This window comes from Bos javanicus, chromosome 2 (genome assembly GCF_032452875.1).
Source record: "Bos javanicus breed banteng chromosome 2, ARS-OSU_banteng_1.0, whole genome shotgun sequence".
Taxonomy (NCBI): Eukaryota; Metazoa; Chordata; class Mammalia; order Artiodactyla; family Bovidae; genus Bos; species Bos javanicus.
In genome coordinates, this window is record NC_083869.1 from 76,864,837 (window position 1) to 76,880,453 (window position 15,617).

Below are 15,617 nucleotides of genomic sequence, written 5' to 3' on the forward strand. Positions count from 1 at the left end.
AAGGTATGAAGGAAGAAGTAATATTGCATTTAACACATGAGAACTCTGACAGTCATATTGGTTTAGTGACTTACACTTTTTGACCCTAATTTCATCCTATTACCACAAGAATGTGGTAATAGGATTCAAATATGTAAGGTTTTTTATTGTTTTGTTTGTGTGTTTCTCTTTTTTATTATTGAGATGTAATTTACATACCCAAAATGTATGCTTCTAAAATGGGCAATTCAGTTTTTTTTTTTTACTATATTTACAAAGTTATACAACTATTAGCACTCCATAATATGCTAATAAAATGGAATAGACAAAATTTCTCAGCTACACTAAATGCAAAGAAAAGAACTATAAGAAAATTGGATTTTCTTTTTGGTAGTTGTTTTTGAACGATAAGATTGGTTTTTATTTTTCTAGATTTCTGAGTATATTTTCAAATAGAATTCCGAATATATTATCTAATGTTTTAAATAAACATTCCTATATAATTCAGTTTTAATGATTGCAGTATATTTCATCTGGTGGAATTGCTTCTGTGTATTTAACCCATTCTATCACTGGAGTATTTTAGTGAAGTGATAGTAGGACTCTGGTACCAGACCTGCCTGTGTTCAGATTCTGTCTCATCTACAGTCTACACTGTGTGATGCTGGTTGTGTAATTCAACCTCATGATTCCATGGTTTTTTCACCTGTAATATGTGAAAAATTTAGAAATTCTTTGTGAAAATCTGTCATGGAAATTTAACAAACACTTCACAAAGCAACTGAGATCATGCCTGGCACATAAAGTGTCAGTAAATTGCCCGTATCATTATTTGGGAATAATCATCCCAAATAATGTATCATCATTATTTTAGATTAGCCCAAATTTTGTACACAAATAATGCTGTAGAACTTCCCTGGTGGCTCAGATGGTAAAGTGTCTGCCTGCAATGCAAGAAACCTGGGTTCAATCCCTGGGTCAGGAAAATCCCCTGGAGAAGGAAATGGCAACCCACTCCAGTACTCTTGCCTGGAAAATCCCATGGATGGAGGAGCCTGGTAGGCTACAGTCCATGGGGTCACAAAGGGTTGGACACGACTGAGCGACTTCACTTTCACAATGCTATGATAAGCATATGTATTGATTATTCCCTTATTAATGGAATTTCAATGAAAAATAGTATACATATATTTAGTAATTTGCTGCTGCTGCTAAGTCGCTTCAGTTGTGTCCAACTCTGTGCGACCCCATAGACGGCAGCCCACCAGGCTCCCCAGTCCCTGGGATTCTCCAGGCAAGAACACTGGAGTGGGTTGCCATTTCCTTCTCCAATGCATGAAAGTGAAAAGTGAAAGTGAAGTCACTCAGTCGTGTCGGACTCCTAGTGACCCCATGGACTGCAGCCCACCAGGCTCCTCCATCCATGGGATTTGCCAGGCAAGAGTACTGGAGATTTAGTAATTTAGCAATTGTCAAAAACTTATTGAAAAAATGATACAATATATACCTTCCTGCCAACTTCTATTTTTTTTTTTTTACTTTTTATTGCAGAAAAATTAAATTATGTACTGCAGTAGAGAGAAAGGTTTCAGAACTTCCAGGCATCTCTTACTTAGCTTCAACTGTTATTAACTCATGATCATTTTTATTTCATCTATAGGCTATCATCCCTCCTCCTCTTTTATTATAGTGAAGCAAATTCCAGGTATCACATAAATTCTTCTGTAAATATTGTAATATGTATTATTAAAAGATAAGAACTCATGAAAACATGTATCCACAAGACTGGTATTAATAAGAAAATTTTAATGATTTTTGAATAGTGTGAAATATCCACTCAGCATTCAAATTCTCATTTCTTTCATTTATTTTCAGTTTGTTTGAAGTTTTTCTAAATCAAGTATAGCCTGATTCTATAGAACTGCTAGCCTATTCATTAAGGCCTAATCTTTATACTTTAATTCTAAATCTATTTATATTATTAAGACCATTTGTTTATTGAATTCCTACTATGTGCTGTTCCTTTACATCCTTTCTCTCAACCCTTCTCCTCACCATGAGATTGAATTCATTCCTGTTTGTGTTAGTCTGAGGTTGAGAGCGTCACTTGAGAGCAGGAGAAGGTCATAGCACCAGGGTCCAGGCCCAGGTTAATCTGCTCCGAGGCTACCAGGGGAACAAGTCCTTTCCAGCATCACCTTGTCTCCTAGCACCTCCTCTGAATTCCTTACACTTTCAGACCTAGTCATTACCAAGCTCCTCTTTCAAGTCTTCTCAGGCTACTCCTGACCACAGAAGGATCCACCTCTGGGAGTCACTGTCTTTGTCATTCACACATCATATCCAAGGCCACATTCCATCAGTCTTACTTCTTTTCACATGTGTTCTGTGTGATTAGATTTCTTCTCCAAATCTAATCAGCACAGTTCTTTCCATGATGTAAGTGCTGAAAGGATGTTGCTATATTGGTGATTGTGATCCTAGAGTTTTATGATGGTTATTAATAATAATCATCTTCAAGTGAAGATTTTTCTGCCATTTAGCCCAATGGTTTCAGATGTTCAGATTAATCAGAGGGCTTAAATACGATCAGAGAACTCAAACTCTTAGATTGTAAAAGAAAAGAAACGAAATAAATCAAATTCATGTGTTTTGCTGAATTTAAATTGAAATTCACAATGTCTAAGTAATAAAAATACTTATAACTAAGGCTCAGTTCAGTTCAGTCACTTGTTCATGTCCGACTCTTTGCGATCCCATGAATCGCAGCACGCCAGGTATCCCTGTCCATCACCAACTCCCGGAGTTCACTCAGACTCACATCCATTGAGACAGTGATGCCATCCAGCCATCTCATCCTCTGGCGTCCCCTTCTCCTCCTGCCCCCAATCCCTCCCAGCATCAGAGTCTTTTCCAATGAGTCAACTCTTCGCATGAGGTGGCCAAAGTCCTGGTGTTTCAGCTTTAGCATCATTCCTTCCAAAGACATCCCAGGGCTGATCTCCTTCAGAATGGACTGGTTGGATCTCCTTGCAGTCCAAGGGACTCTCAAGAGTCTTCTCCAACACCACAGTTCAAAAGCATCAATTCTTCATTGCTCAGGCTTCCTCACAGTCCAACTTTCACATCCATACATGACCACAGGAAAAACCATAACCTTGACTAGATGGACCTTTGTTGGCGAAGTAATGTCTCTGCTTTTGAATATGCTATCTAGGTTGGTCATAACTTTCCTTCCAAGGAGTAAGCGTCTTTTAATTTCATGGCTGCAGTCACCATCTGCAGTGATTTTGGAGCCCAGAAAAATAAAGTCTGACACTGTTTCCACTGTTTCCCCATCTATTTCCCATGAAGTGATGGGACCAGATGCCATGATCTTTGTTTTCTGAATGTTGAGCTTTAAGCCAACTTTTTCACTCTCCTCTTTTACCTTCATCAAGAGGCTTTTTAGTTCCTCTTCACTTTCTGCCATAAGGGTGGTGTCATCTGGATATCTGAGGTTATTGATATTTCTCTCGGCAATCTTGATTCCAGCTTGTGTTTCTTCCAGTCCAGCATTTCTCATGATGTACTCTGCATATAAGTTAAATAAACAGGGTGACAATATACAGCCTTGATGAACTCCTTTTCCTATTTGGAACCAGTCTGTTGTTCCAAGTCCAGTTTTAACTGTTGCTTCCTCACCTGCATACAGATTTCTCAAGAGGCAGGTCAGGTCGTCTGGTATTCCCATCTCTTTCAGATAGGACAACTCTAGTTTAAAAAGTGTTTTTCATTTTAATTTACTGTCCTAAGTATAAAGAAAAATGTAATATGAATGCCCATTTAATATACTTAGTATTTAATATACAGAATGATTTGAATTTTACTTATATTTGAACACACACACAAACATCCCATAAAGGTCATTACTATTTTAACTAGGAGATAGTAACTCAAAATGCAGGCCACATGTCCTAGAAAAGATTCACTTATGAAAAGAGCTTGAACAAAAAGAAAAAACATGCTTAAATCAAGCTGATGATCAGCTAGAATCCTCCCAGTTACCAGTTTCTGTGTATATCTCTGTAATGAGGAGTACTGATGCTGTTCTAATCTGCATGAGAAATACAAAACACTTTCCCTTGAACTTTTAGTGAAAAAGGAACAGGTATTCCCAACCTGCTAAGCAATATACATAAATATGCCACTTTAATTTTCTTTTGACACCATTACAGACTGTTATAGAATTTTCACAAACGTAGAACAAATCTGCAATGGAATTAGGACACAAAAGCCAGACTGATTATGTTCTAGGTGCCACCGATTCAATCAGAGCATTTCATGGGGATAGTCAACCTATCATTCAGGAAAAAGAGAAATTGATCATGTTAATATAGATTCACATGTTTTTCTTTAACCAACAAAAACCTATTGTATATCAGGGAACTATACTCAGTATTTTGTAAAAACCTATAAGGGAAAAGAATTTGAAAAGAATAGATACACATATATGTATAACTGAATCACTGTGCTGTACACCTGAAACTAACACAATATTATAAATCAACTATCCTTCATTCAGATAAGTAAAATGAAATAACTGATCCGGGGGTTGGATACCTGTGCCTTTCCTACTGTTTCCACGGATTTCCTCTCCTCCATTTCTGTTGGTCCTCAGACTTAACGCAATATCATGGAGAATTACTTTTTCTCCCAGTATCCTACTCTCAGTAGTTTTGCGCCCACTCAACATCCTCCTGACCCATGAGAAAAACATAAAAATTGTAAGGATTTCAGTGTTGAAGGGAAGATAATCCCAGCGCAGTTTATTTCTACTGTGCAGGAGGTAGAGACATCTCATCTTCGTTTCTAAAGAAATCAGCCTGGCACATGGTAGTTATTCCGCAAATATATGTGAAACCAGACCTACATTTCACAATGAACATCTGAGCTCTCTCTTCTAGCTGTGCAACCTTGTTCAAGGTGATTAACCCCGGCAAGCCTCCTGTTTCTCCTTTGTAAATAGGAATGATGATTTCTGCCGCTTTAAAATTATTGTGGGAAGCATATTCTATAATTCATGTAATCGTCACACAGTGACCGATGTGTAGGAAATAAAGAGTAAACAGGCAATGATGACTCTCCTGAATGTTTCAATGTGTGCTTTCCTCTCTGATATTTTGCAGAGGTTTCTGCTGTTTTTGAGGCTGGCACTTCAGTGACTTACATGTTTCAAGAACCCTATCCAGTGACCAAGAATGTGAGCCTCTCTTCCTCAGCAATTTACGCGGATGCAGCCCTATCCAAAGAAAACATTGCATTGAGCTTTGTGACAGCCCAGGCACCCAGCCTCTTGCTGTATATCAATTCTTCTTCTCAGGACTTTCTGGCTGTCCTGCTCTGTAAGAATGGTGAGTTCTGATTGCATGATGCCTGTGGAGTGTCATTCTGGACTGAAGGGCCAGTGCATGCCCTCCAGAACTCTGCATAATTTCAGTTTTAATTTGGTCCCACTGGGCAGCTTATTTCCAGATCTCCAGACCAGCCTTTGGTTGTGCTTTACCTAATGAGTTGCACTGTACTCAGGACCCATGTCAATTCACTGCTGAAGTCACAAACGCATTGATTTTAATTTACATTAACTATGTAGCAGTCATTCTTTAGTATTTATTCTGTGCTGGAATCCATTAAGAATAAAGGAGATCATCAGCATGTCTGAATTTCAGAAGGACACACGTCACATATATCCTGTCATCTATGCTGCAGGATCCTTTACTGAGGGCTGTTAAAACAATTGGCGTAAATGCAGGCTGTTTTAATAGAAGGTGATTGCCTCTGTCTTAAAGAGAAGCAATATCAGTGAGTCATTACCTTGTGGAGTATGGGGCTGGGTGCTGGGAATCAGGTGTTGGAAAGAATGTGGGAAAAATGAAATATGCAAAGATTAGAATAATAAAGGGATGAGAATCCAATTCATGCAAGGAATGTTGATGGACATCAACATTGAACATTTTGATGTCTGTTAACAGAAGTCAGGTTTCCTCCTCATATGACTTAATTCCACCCTGCAGTGATGAGAATCATTTATGTAGTCATGGCAAAGGACACTTTGAGATCAAAAACCTAGAGAATGGTTAGAACAGTCCAAGAGGGCAGAGGTGGAGAGCCATATATTGTGTTCTCAAGGAACTCTTTCTTATGATTGAGAATGTCTTTCTTCTCTTGTAACCTGCCATATAGTGAGATGAGTTTGGGCTTTTGGACCATCCACCACGGGGATGGACTCTGGGGGTGGGGAGGGTGGCATACAGGAAGCCAGGGATACCCTGTGCCCTCTCTAGACCTTAGATGAAAACTCTAGAAATTTCTCTTCCTCTATTTTCCTTGGATTTATTCTTCTATGTATCATCTTGCTTTCCAGCTTTTTATGACACAGAAAATTAAGAATAATATTTAGACCATGGGTTGAATCAGCCCTGATTTACAATAGTAGTAACAATGGCTAACTCTAAAGGACTCATTCATTCTAAAAGCAACATGAAAGGGAAGAAAAACGAGAGAAATAGGGATAATGAATGGTCAACCAAGTCTCTTAAGAGATTCTGCAAGAGAAAAGGAAAACATTATGTGTTATTAGACCTCTTATTTATTAGCAGGTTTTATATGATTAGGACCATTATAGAAACATGTCAGTTTTTAAATCTTGCCACTATAATATATTTGTAAGGTCAATAAGGCTGGCTGAGGACACGGAGACATGGATTAACTGATTAACCATGAGTTAGGCCAGCCAGCTAACTCATGACAGCTGGGACCAGATGCCTGGTCTCTGGATAATCAGTAATCTTTCCTCTAAACTAGATCAGTCTCCTCTGATGTGATTAAATTATAGTCAGACTGTTACAGAGATGAAAGATTTCCTCCAAAGCATCTTTTGGCTATGGTTCTATGGGCACATTAGTATCTGCTTGGATACAGTTGCTTATGGATACAGATAATGCATATCAAAAATAAATATATCAGATTACATATCTATTACTCTGTATACCCTATTATTTATATATACATACATTAAACTGTACACCTGGGCACTATTCTAATTAATTAATATAATTAATGTAAAGATCACTTAGGCCCAATAATCCTGTGTGATTCATGGTATTAATATAATCAGTATCTTAGGGTTGTAGAATCTAATGCATATAGTTGTTGTTCTTTGTTGTTTAGTCACTAAGTCAAATCCAACTCTTTTGTGACCCCAAAGACTAGCTCACCAGACTCCTGTCTGAGGATTTACCACTGAGCCACCAGGGAAGCCCAAGGCATGTAGACAGACATTCAATAACTTGCTTAAAATGTCACAGTAAGAAGAGCTGGGTTTCAGTCTTTCCTCCTAAAGTCTAGTAGGTAGTCTGAAGCCTAAGGGATAAATTAAAAATGTTTTATATATATATATATATATATAAATTGCTTGAAAAGCAGCACATTTTAAATAAACTTAATTGGGAAGACATTCTTTTTTATAATTGAATTGTAGGTGGTTTACAATGTTGTGTTAGTTTCAGGTGTCCAACATCGTGATTCAGATATATATTAAACACTTTTCTGTAATTAGTTTGTTAGTCACTTATTCATGTCCGACTCTTTGAGACCCCATGGACTGTAGCCCATCAGGCTCCTCTATCCATAGAAATCTCCAGGCAAAAATACTGGAGTGGGTGGCCATTCCCTTCTCCAGAGGATCTTCCCGACTCAGAGATTGAATCTGGGTTTCCTTCATTTCACGTAGATTCTTACTCTCTGAGCCACCAGGGAAGCCCAATTATATATACATACCTATTAATTTTCAGATTCTTTCCCCTTATAGGTTATTATAAAATATTGAGTATAATTCCCTGTGCTATACATTATCTATTATATTCAGATTCTTTTACCTTATTGGTTATTACAAAATATTGAATATAGTTCCTTGTGCTATAGAGTAGGTCCTTGTTGGTTGGAAGACATTCATGAATTCTTTCTTAACCTCTATTTTCTTATACTCTAAAGCCTCACTTCACTGAAAGCTCTACCTACCTTAAAGGCATTTCCATGCTGGCAACCCTGGCTAAATGCTGGAAGCAAGGAGATACGTATGCTGTGTTTGTTGGCTTAAGCTTTAATCTCAGGGCTGGTATAAAAGTCTTACAGGTTACTCTAATATATAGGAAATGGATTTCCAAGCTGTGGTTAGAAATAGCGTGTTCTCTCTCCCCTCACTCAGTTTCAGAGAATTAGTATTCCCCACCTCCACCTCATCCCACCCCAAGGTTCTAGGAAACTCTTGTTGAAGTAGGTAGCGCTGGAAGACTCAGTGATTCAAGATGCTGGACATTTCCTGCTATCTCTTTTTCCTACAGAGAAACAACTAAGATGGGTGCTCATTCATTCATTCTTTTTTTTCTAACTGAGGCATAACTGCTTTACAATGTTGTACAACAAAATGAATGGAATGCACGCCTACATATATCCCCTTCCTATGGGCCCTCCCTCTCATCCCCACAATTCCAACCCTCTAAGTCATCAGAGACAACCAAGCTGAGCTCCCTGTGCTATACAGCAGGTTTCCACTAGTCATATCTTAATGCTACTCTTTCAATTCATCCCACCCTCCCTTCCACCCCTATGTCCACTATCCATTCTCTGCATCTGAGTCTCTATTCCTGCCCTACAAATAGGTTCATCTGTACCATTTTTCTACATTAAACATACATGTATTAATACATGATATTTGTTTTATTTTCCTGATATTTCACTCTGTATGACAGACTCTAGGTCCATTCACATCTCTACAAATTACCCAATTCCATTCATTTTTACGTCTGAGTAATATTGTTTTGTTTATACATATCACATCTTCTTTATTCATTCATTTCTTGATGGACATTTAGGTTGCTTCCATGCCCTGGCTATTGTAAATAGTGTTACTCTGAATATAAGAGTGTATGTGTCTTTTTGAATTATGGTTTAATCTAGGTATATGTCCAGAAGTGGGATTGCTGTGTCTCTGGGTCATTACTAGTCCCCCTGCAGAGGATCAGGACCTAGGGAGACTGACCAAAATAAGCAGGATACAGTATACAGTGCTGTCTCAAAACAAGAAAGAAGAGAGACTCAAACACAACCTTCAACTTTTTCAAAGACAATCTAGATAAAGGGACTTCAGTTGCCCATATTTCTCAAGCAATCTAGCTGTAAGTTAGATTTTGCCTAACTTTAAGAATGAATTTACTAGAAATTCAGAGATTATAACTGTAGAGTAATATACCTGGTAAAGAATCCACCTGCCAATGCAGGAGATGCAAGTTAGATCCCTGGGTCAGGAAGATCCCCTGAAAATGGAAATGACAACCCACTTCAGTATTCTTGCCTGGAAAATCCCATGTACAGAGGAACCTGGCAGGTTACAGTTCATGGGGTCACAAAAGAGTCAGACATGACTTAGCAAATAAACAACAACAAAATACGTTGTGTGACAGTGAGTTTGTCCTTGGAGGTCTTCAAAAAATAATTACATGATTTGTTAGAGAAACTATAATAAGAACTCTAGCAGTGGATGGCAGAAAAAAATAACCTCTTAATTTCTTGGCAAGTTTTAGATTTTGTGATTCTCTTTTCTGCTTCTATGTAGTCTTACATTTATATTTCTTTTTACTAGAGCTTCATTCATAGACTTGGAAATGCTTCTATAAGGAGTTAAGAATTGGTATTCTATAAATTGGGCTTCCCAGGTGGTGCTAGTGGTAATGAACCCACCTGCCAATGCAGGAGACTTAAGATACTTGGGTTTGATCCCTGAGTAGGGAAGATCCCTTGCAGAAGAAAATGGTAATCCACTCCAGTGTTCTTGCCTGGAGAATCCCATGGACAGAGGTTCTTGGTGGGCTACTGTCCATAGGGTTGTGAAGAGTCAGAGACAACTGGAGTAACTTAGCACACACATATTCTTTAAGTTAATAGCATTCTTTAATATTTTTCTTTAATTTTATGTTGGGGTTGCAAAAGAGTCAGACGTGACTTAGTGACTAAATAATAACAAATAGTTGATTTACAATGTTGTGCTAGTTTCAGTATTCAGCAAAGTAATTTAGTTAGGCATAGTCATATATTTATTCTTTTCAGATTCCCTTCCATTATAGATTATTACAAGACATCAAATATAGTTCCCTATGCTGTATAGTAGATCCTTGTTGTGTATCTATTTTATACACAGTATGAAATAGTAGTAGTATAAAACACACAGTACTGTGCATCTTTTAGTCCTAAACTCCTAATTTATTCCACCCCCCCCATTTCCACTTTTGTAACCATAAGTTTGTTTTCTGAGTCTGTTTCCAGTTTGTAAATAAGTACATTTGTATTATTCTTTTAGGTTCCACTTATAAGTTATATCATACGATATAGTATCTGTCTTTTGGTCTAACTTACTTCACTTAGTCACAGAGAACAATACCTGTCTCCTTCATAAAGCTGTTATTAAGAAAGATGACTTACTGTGTAGATATGTGCTGCTGATATTAGAAAAGACTATATAGTATTTGTATACAATTATTATTACTGCAGCTTTGTAAATAGTAAGCCCACTAGCCAAGATTTTATTATTACCTTCATTTCTTCCACAGCAACATCAATAAAAAGAGATTTATTCTGGGAAAACAAGGGTTCCTACAATGTGTTCCCAGTATGTTCATAGTATTAGGTCACTAATCTCATTGCCAGTGAAAGATACGGAGAACACTGAATTGTAGCAAATTAGAAATATTTCTAATACAACTTTGATACATTTCACTGGAAAATATGCCTCCAAAAATATTAATGGAAGTGAAGAATTCTTACAGATTAAAAAAAGAAGAAGAAAGAGTAGGGCAGCAAAGATAGTAAACTTTGGAATAGCAATTAGGAAAACAAAGATAGTTAATTTGAGAGAGTCTCTGACAGGAATTTAAAAACTTTTTTGTTGGTGTATAGTTAATTTACAATGTTGTGTAGTTTCAGGTGTACGGCAATGGAAAGGATTTTATAATAGGATTGATTCACACCTTCTGAGGTGGAGGGAAATGTTTTCTGTTAGGACAGCTTTCTTAACCTTTCTTTGATTTAAGACACCCTTGGGAATCTAGTGGCAATTATGAGGAGAGGGTCACTCCTAAAATGAGTCTTTCTTTGTTCCTAAGAGGAAGAAAATGCCCACGGCCAATGTCATACAAAATGGCTTCAATTTTGGCACTTGGGGTTAAGAAGCCAGGGCCTGGAGACGAGTAGATGAGCTGTATAAATACTGAACAAATTCCTGGCTTGCAAATGTATTTAATAAGGGCATCCAGGCCAGAGGAGACAGAGCAATGGAATTCAAAGCCATGCTTGTAAGTTTCTCCCTGGCAGGGTTTAATCTGGCAGCTTTAGAATTCTCCTTTGTCCTTTATCATTGTTCTTGAATTTTCTCCAATTAGAGACATTCAGGTTAAGCTGTTGCTGTCTTTTCAAATGAAAACAGCTTCTTCCTAAAGGAAGAAAAGTATTTTAATTTCTGAAATGACAGAACAGAACAGAGGCAGAATGGGAGACATTTTGGGGTCAGAGAGTCCTTAGGAAAGAGAAAGCAACTGTGCTTCCAGAACCTGGGGTTTGGGACCACAGGCAATGGCAATTGGAGGAAAGGGAGCAGTTGAAGCAGGAAAAGAGTTTAGAGAAGATGAGAATGTTCTGAAGAGACATTTAACTTTCACAGCATTTTACTGAGTGATGGCTCTGCCTGCTTTCAGTACCAGGAAGTTCTCCTTCAAACTTGTCATTTAACAAATATTCACAGAGCACCTTCCTTGTGGCAGGCACTATTTCATGTATAGGAAAGACAGAGATATACAAGATCCTGACCTGCCCTTAACCAGCCTAGTTTAGTGACAAAGAAAAAAGCAAACAAAGGCAACGATGTGTCATGTGTCATGGCTAGCATAGAGGCCTGTTTCAGGTAGAGTGAGCAAGTCTTCCTGGGAGGTAGGGTCAAAAAACCCTTCATGGAAGTAGTGACTCTTAAATTGGTCCCTGAAAGATGTCAGTGCTCTTTATGCGATATTATACTTGTTAATTGGAGAAGGCAATGGCACCCCACTCCAGTACTTTTGCCTGGAAAATCCCATGGATGGAGGAGCCTGGTAGGCTGCAGTCCATGGGGTCTCTAGAGTCGGACACGACTGAGCGACTTCACTTTCACTCTTCACTTTCATGCATTGGAGAAGGAAATGGCAACCCACTCCAGTGTTCTTGCCTGGAGAATCCCAGGGACGGGGAGCCTGGTGGGCTGCTGTCTATGGGGTCGCACAGAGTCGGACACGACTGAAGCGACTTAGCAGCAGCAGCAGCAGCATACTTGTTAATAAAATAAGTTGTTTTGATTGTTCCTCATTTTCTCCTTTTTATTCCCAGTACTTATGAAATATTTTTTTAACCAATCAATTCCCATTTCTACCCTTTTATCATCTGTTCTTCTTGACTCTTTTATGGCGGGTTTAAAAAAAATAAATTTAAAATGTGTGATCATTTTAAAACCATCAATCTGGGGTGGAATCACTTCTGTACAAAATCCAAACAGGACTCCAGGTCACCTTCCCTCTGGCTCCTCAGCTGCCCTCCAGCACCAAATGGTATATCTATCTGACTTTCCTTCGGCAGTTTCTTTTCATCGTTTTTTTTTTTTTTCTTTCTTTTTTTTTTTTTACCATATGTCAATATATTCATAAGATGCACTGTCTGCATTTGTGATTGAACACAGCTTGGAGGGAATAATGATGAACCCAGACACTTCACCTTTGGAACAGACTGACTCAAGGGAGATAGGGATGAAAAGGAATCCCGAGAGGGAGTATCTTCAAAGTAGCCAGGGCTACTATGGCTACTTTCTCAAGGGAGACTTTCAAAGTTTCATGCTACCTCCATCACCCTGTCTCTGACACTGGCATATGCTCGAGATTCCTCAGAGTCACAAGAATTCTGATAAACAGCTTGAGAAAAGCGTGCATCTGAAGGCATGTCTCCTTGGCCTTACTAAACCCCGATTGCTTTTATGTCTGGGCTTATATCAAGCAGCGCTTTGCTGCTTGGAATTTAAAATTCCCAAGTCCTTTTGTATCACCCAGACTCTGTTTGGGTTGGCCCATTTGCTACATTTCTGAGCTTTCCAGTCATTTCTTGCTTGGAGATATCAGGTCCTGCTGGACCTCTATCTTCCACATCACAATAATATGACTGTGACCTTGAGAAGTCACTTCCTCTAGAGGAAGGAGAGTGATACAGGCAGGAGCAAATGGTGTCTCCAGTATTATTATTCAGTTAGTCCACCATGCCATGGGGTGGACCTGAGAGGAGAAATGGAGATGTGACAAAACTGAATTTTGGTCATGATTCTTAGGTCTTTAGTCTTTGTTGTAGGGGCTTAATGTTTTTGTGGTGTGCTCAGAAGTCCTTGAGGATTATTAATACTCTGGACTAAATCATGTCCCCATAAAAGGCATGTTAAAGATCTGACTCTACTTTGTCTGTATTTAGAATAATGAGATAATGAGGTTAAATGAGGCTATAAGGGTGAACCCTGATCTGATAGGGTTAGTGCCAAACCAGACCTTTCTTCTCTCTCACCCTCTTTCTCTCCTCTTTCTCTTTCTCTCCGTCCCTATCTCTTTCTGTCTTTTTATCACTGCCATGTGGAATCACAGTGAGAAGGTGGTTGTCTGGGAACCACGAATAGACTTCTTATCAGAAACTGAATTGACCGGCTCCTTGGTTTTGCTGGCCTCTTGGACTGTGAGAAAATAAAGTTTTGTTGTTTGGGTCATTCAGTCTACAATATTTTGTTATAGAAGCTCAATCAGTCTAAGGTAAAGATCAAATGAGATGATGCAAGAGGATGAGCTGCATAGACTGTAAAGCACAAAACACTGTGTATTTTCTTACTCATGATTACAAAATAATATGAATTATCTGCATGCTTGGGGGAGCATGCATGTGAACTGTAGGCTTCAAGATAACTTGGATGCAATTTGAATACAAAGAGGACATAAACATTGTTCATTTGCTAGAGTCAGAGTAGCTGATGAATCGGGCATTCCCTTGAGGAAGGAAAAAGATGGGTGCCCACCCTTGATACCAGGTGCAGATGGCAGCTTTTGATGTACAAAAACATGATATCAGGAAAAAAAAAAAAAACAAAAACTTTAAGAACAACTTTCTCAAATGCCCTCTGAATGAGACCTTGGGAAACTTGTCTGATGTTTCTAAAAGAAAGAGGAAAAAAACAAAACAAAACAAAATAAAACAAAAGAGCAAGGTATATGCATAGGATGGATGAAGAGAGTTCTTCATCCTGAAAGACCAGTCCCAGCAGGACACAGCTGTAGAGACACAGTTAAGTACCTAGGAAATGCCCTCCCTCACCTCAAACCCCTCGGACTGTGGAGTGGACTGAAAAGCCTGTGCAGTGCTTAAGAAATCAAAATAGAGGGAATGGCAGCTACTGACTCTGTGTGCCAAGCCCTTGAGAAGAGAAGTAATCAAAGACTAACATGGAAATAAGATGAACAAAAATAAGAAAATACAATTCAATGTACAAACATCTATTGAATACCTACTGGCAGCTGGGGCTGCCATAGCAAAATGTTGCAAACTGGATGTCTCCATTTACAGAAATGCATTTTCTCACAGTTCTGGAGACTGAACATCTGAGATTAGTGTGCCAGCAGGGTTAACGTCTGGTGGGGAGTCATCTGTTTGGTTGCAAACACCACTTTCTTGCTGTAGGATCACATGGCCTTTTCTCAGTAAAAGAGAGCAGAGAGGAGTGGAGGGGCTCTACACTGTCTCCTCTAGAGAAGGCATTTTTTTTCCTATTAGACCAGTGCTCAACCCTTGTAATTTCATTTAACCATAATTACTTCCTTACAGGGTCCATCTCCAAATATAGCCACACTGAGGATTAGGGCTTCAACATATGAATTTGAGGGGAATACAGACTTTCAGTCCCTAATGACTATCATGAACTGGACAAACTGTCCTTGATGCTAAAAACTGAAAAAAAAAATATTAATATGATATAGCTGGCTTCTGGGTGATTCTTGAGGTTAGTTTCCATACACAATTGATTTTCATAATGTTAACACCTAACAGAGTACCTAGCACATAGTTGGCCTCAGTATTCTTGGATGGAATTATGTATTTTGAATCTAGTAGGAGAAAGAGGGATGTACTTAGTAAGTGCTGGGTGATAATCAAAGACTACCATAGGCTTTATAGGTTTACAGACATCACTTTGCCAACAATGGTCTGTATAGTCAAAGCTATGGTTTTTCAGTAGTCATGTATAGATATGAGAGTTGGACCATAGGCTGAGTGCAAAAGAATTGATGCTTTTGAATTGTTGTGTTGGAGAAGACTCTCGAGAGTCCCTTGTACAGCATGGAGATCAAACTAGTCAATCCTAAGGACAATCAACCCTGAATATTCATTGGAAGGACTAATGCTGAAGCTGAAGCTCTAGTACTTTGGCCACCTGATGCCAAGAGCCAGCTCACTGGAAAAGACCCTGATGCTGGGAAAAGGTGAAGGCAAGAGAAGTAAGGCAACAGAGG

At 38.6% G+C, this 15,617-nt stretch overlaps 1 protein-coding gene across 1 annotated transcript in view; it reads left to right on the forward strand.

The window, feature by feature from the left end:
- Positions 1-15,617, forward strand: part of CNTNAP5 (contactin associated protein family member 5) — a 1,042,386-nt gene that overhangs the window by 891,393 nt on the left and 135,376 nt on the right. Inside the window, exon 19 of the mRNA XM_061440248.1 lies at positions 5,148-5,372. Coding sequence (XP_061296232.1) covers positions 5,148-5,372 — 225 coding nt within the window. The remainder of the gene's footprint in view (positions 1-5,147; positions 5,373-15,617) is intronic.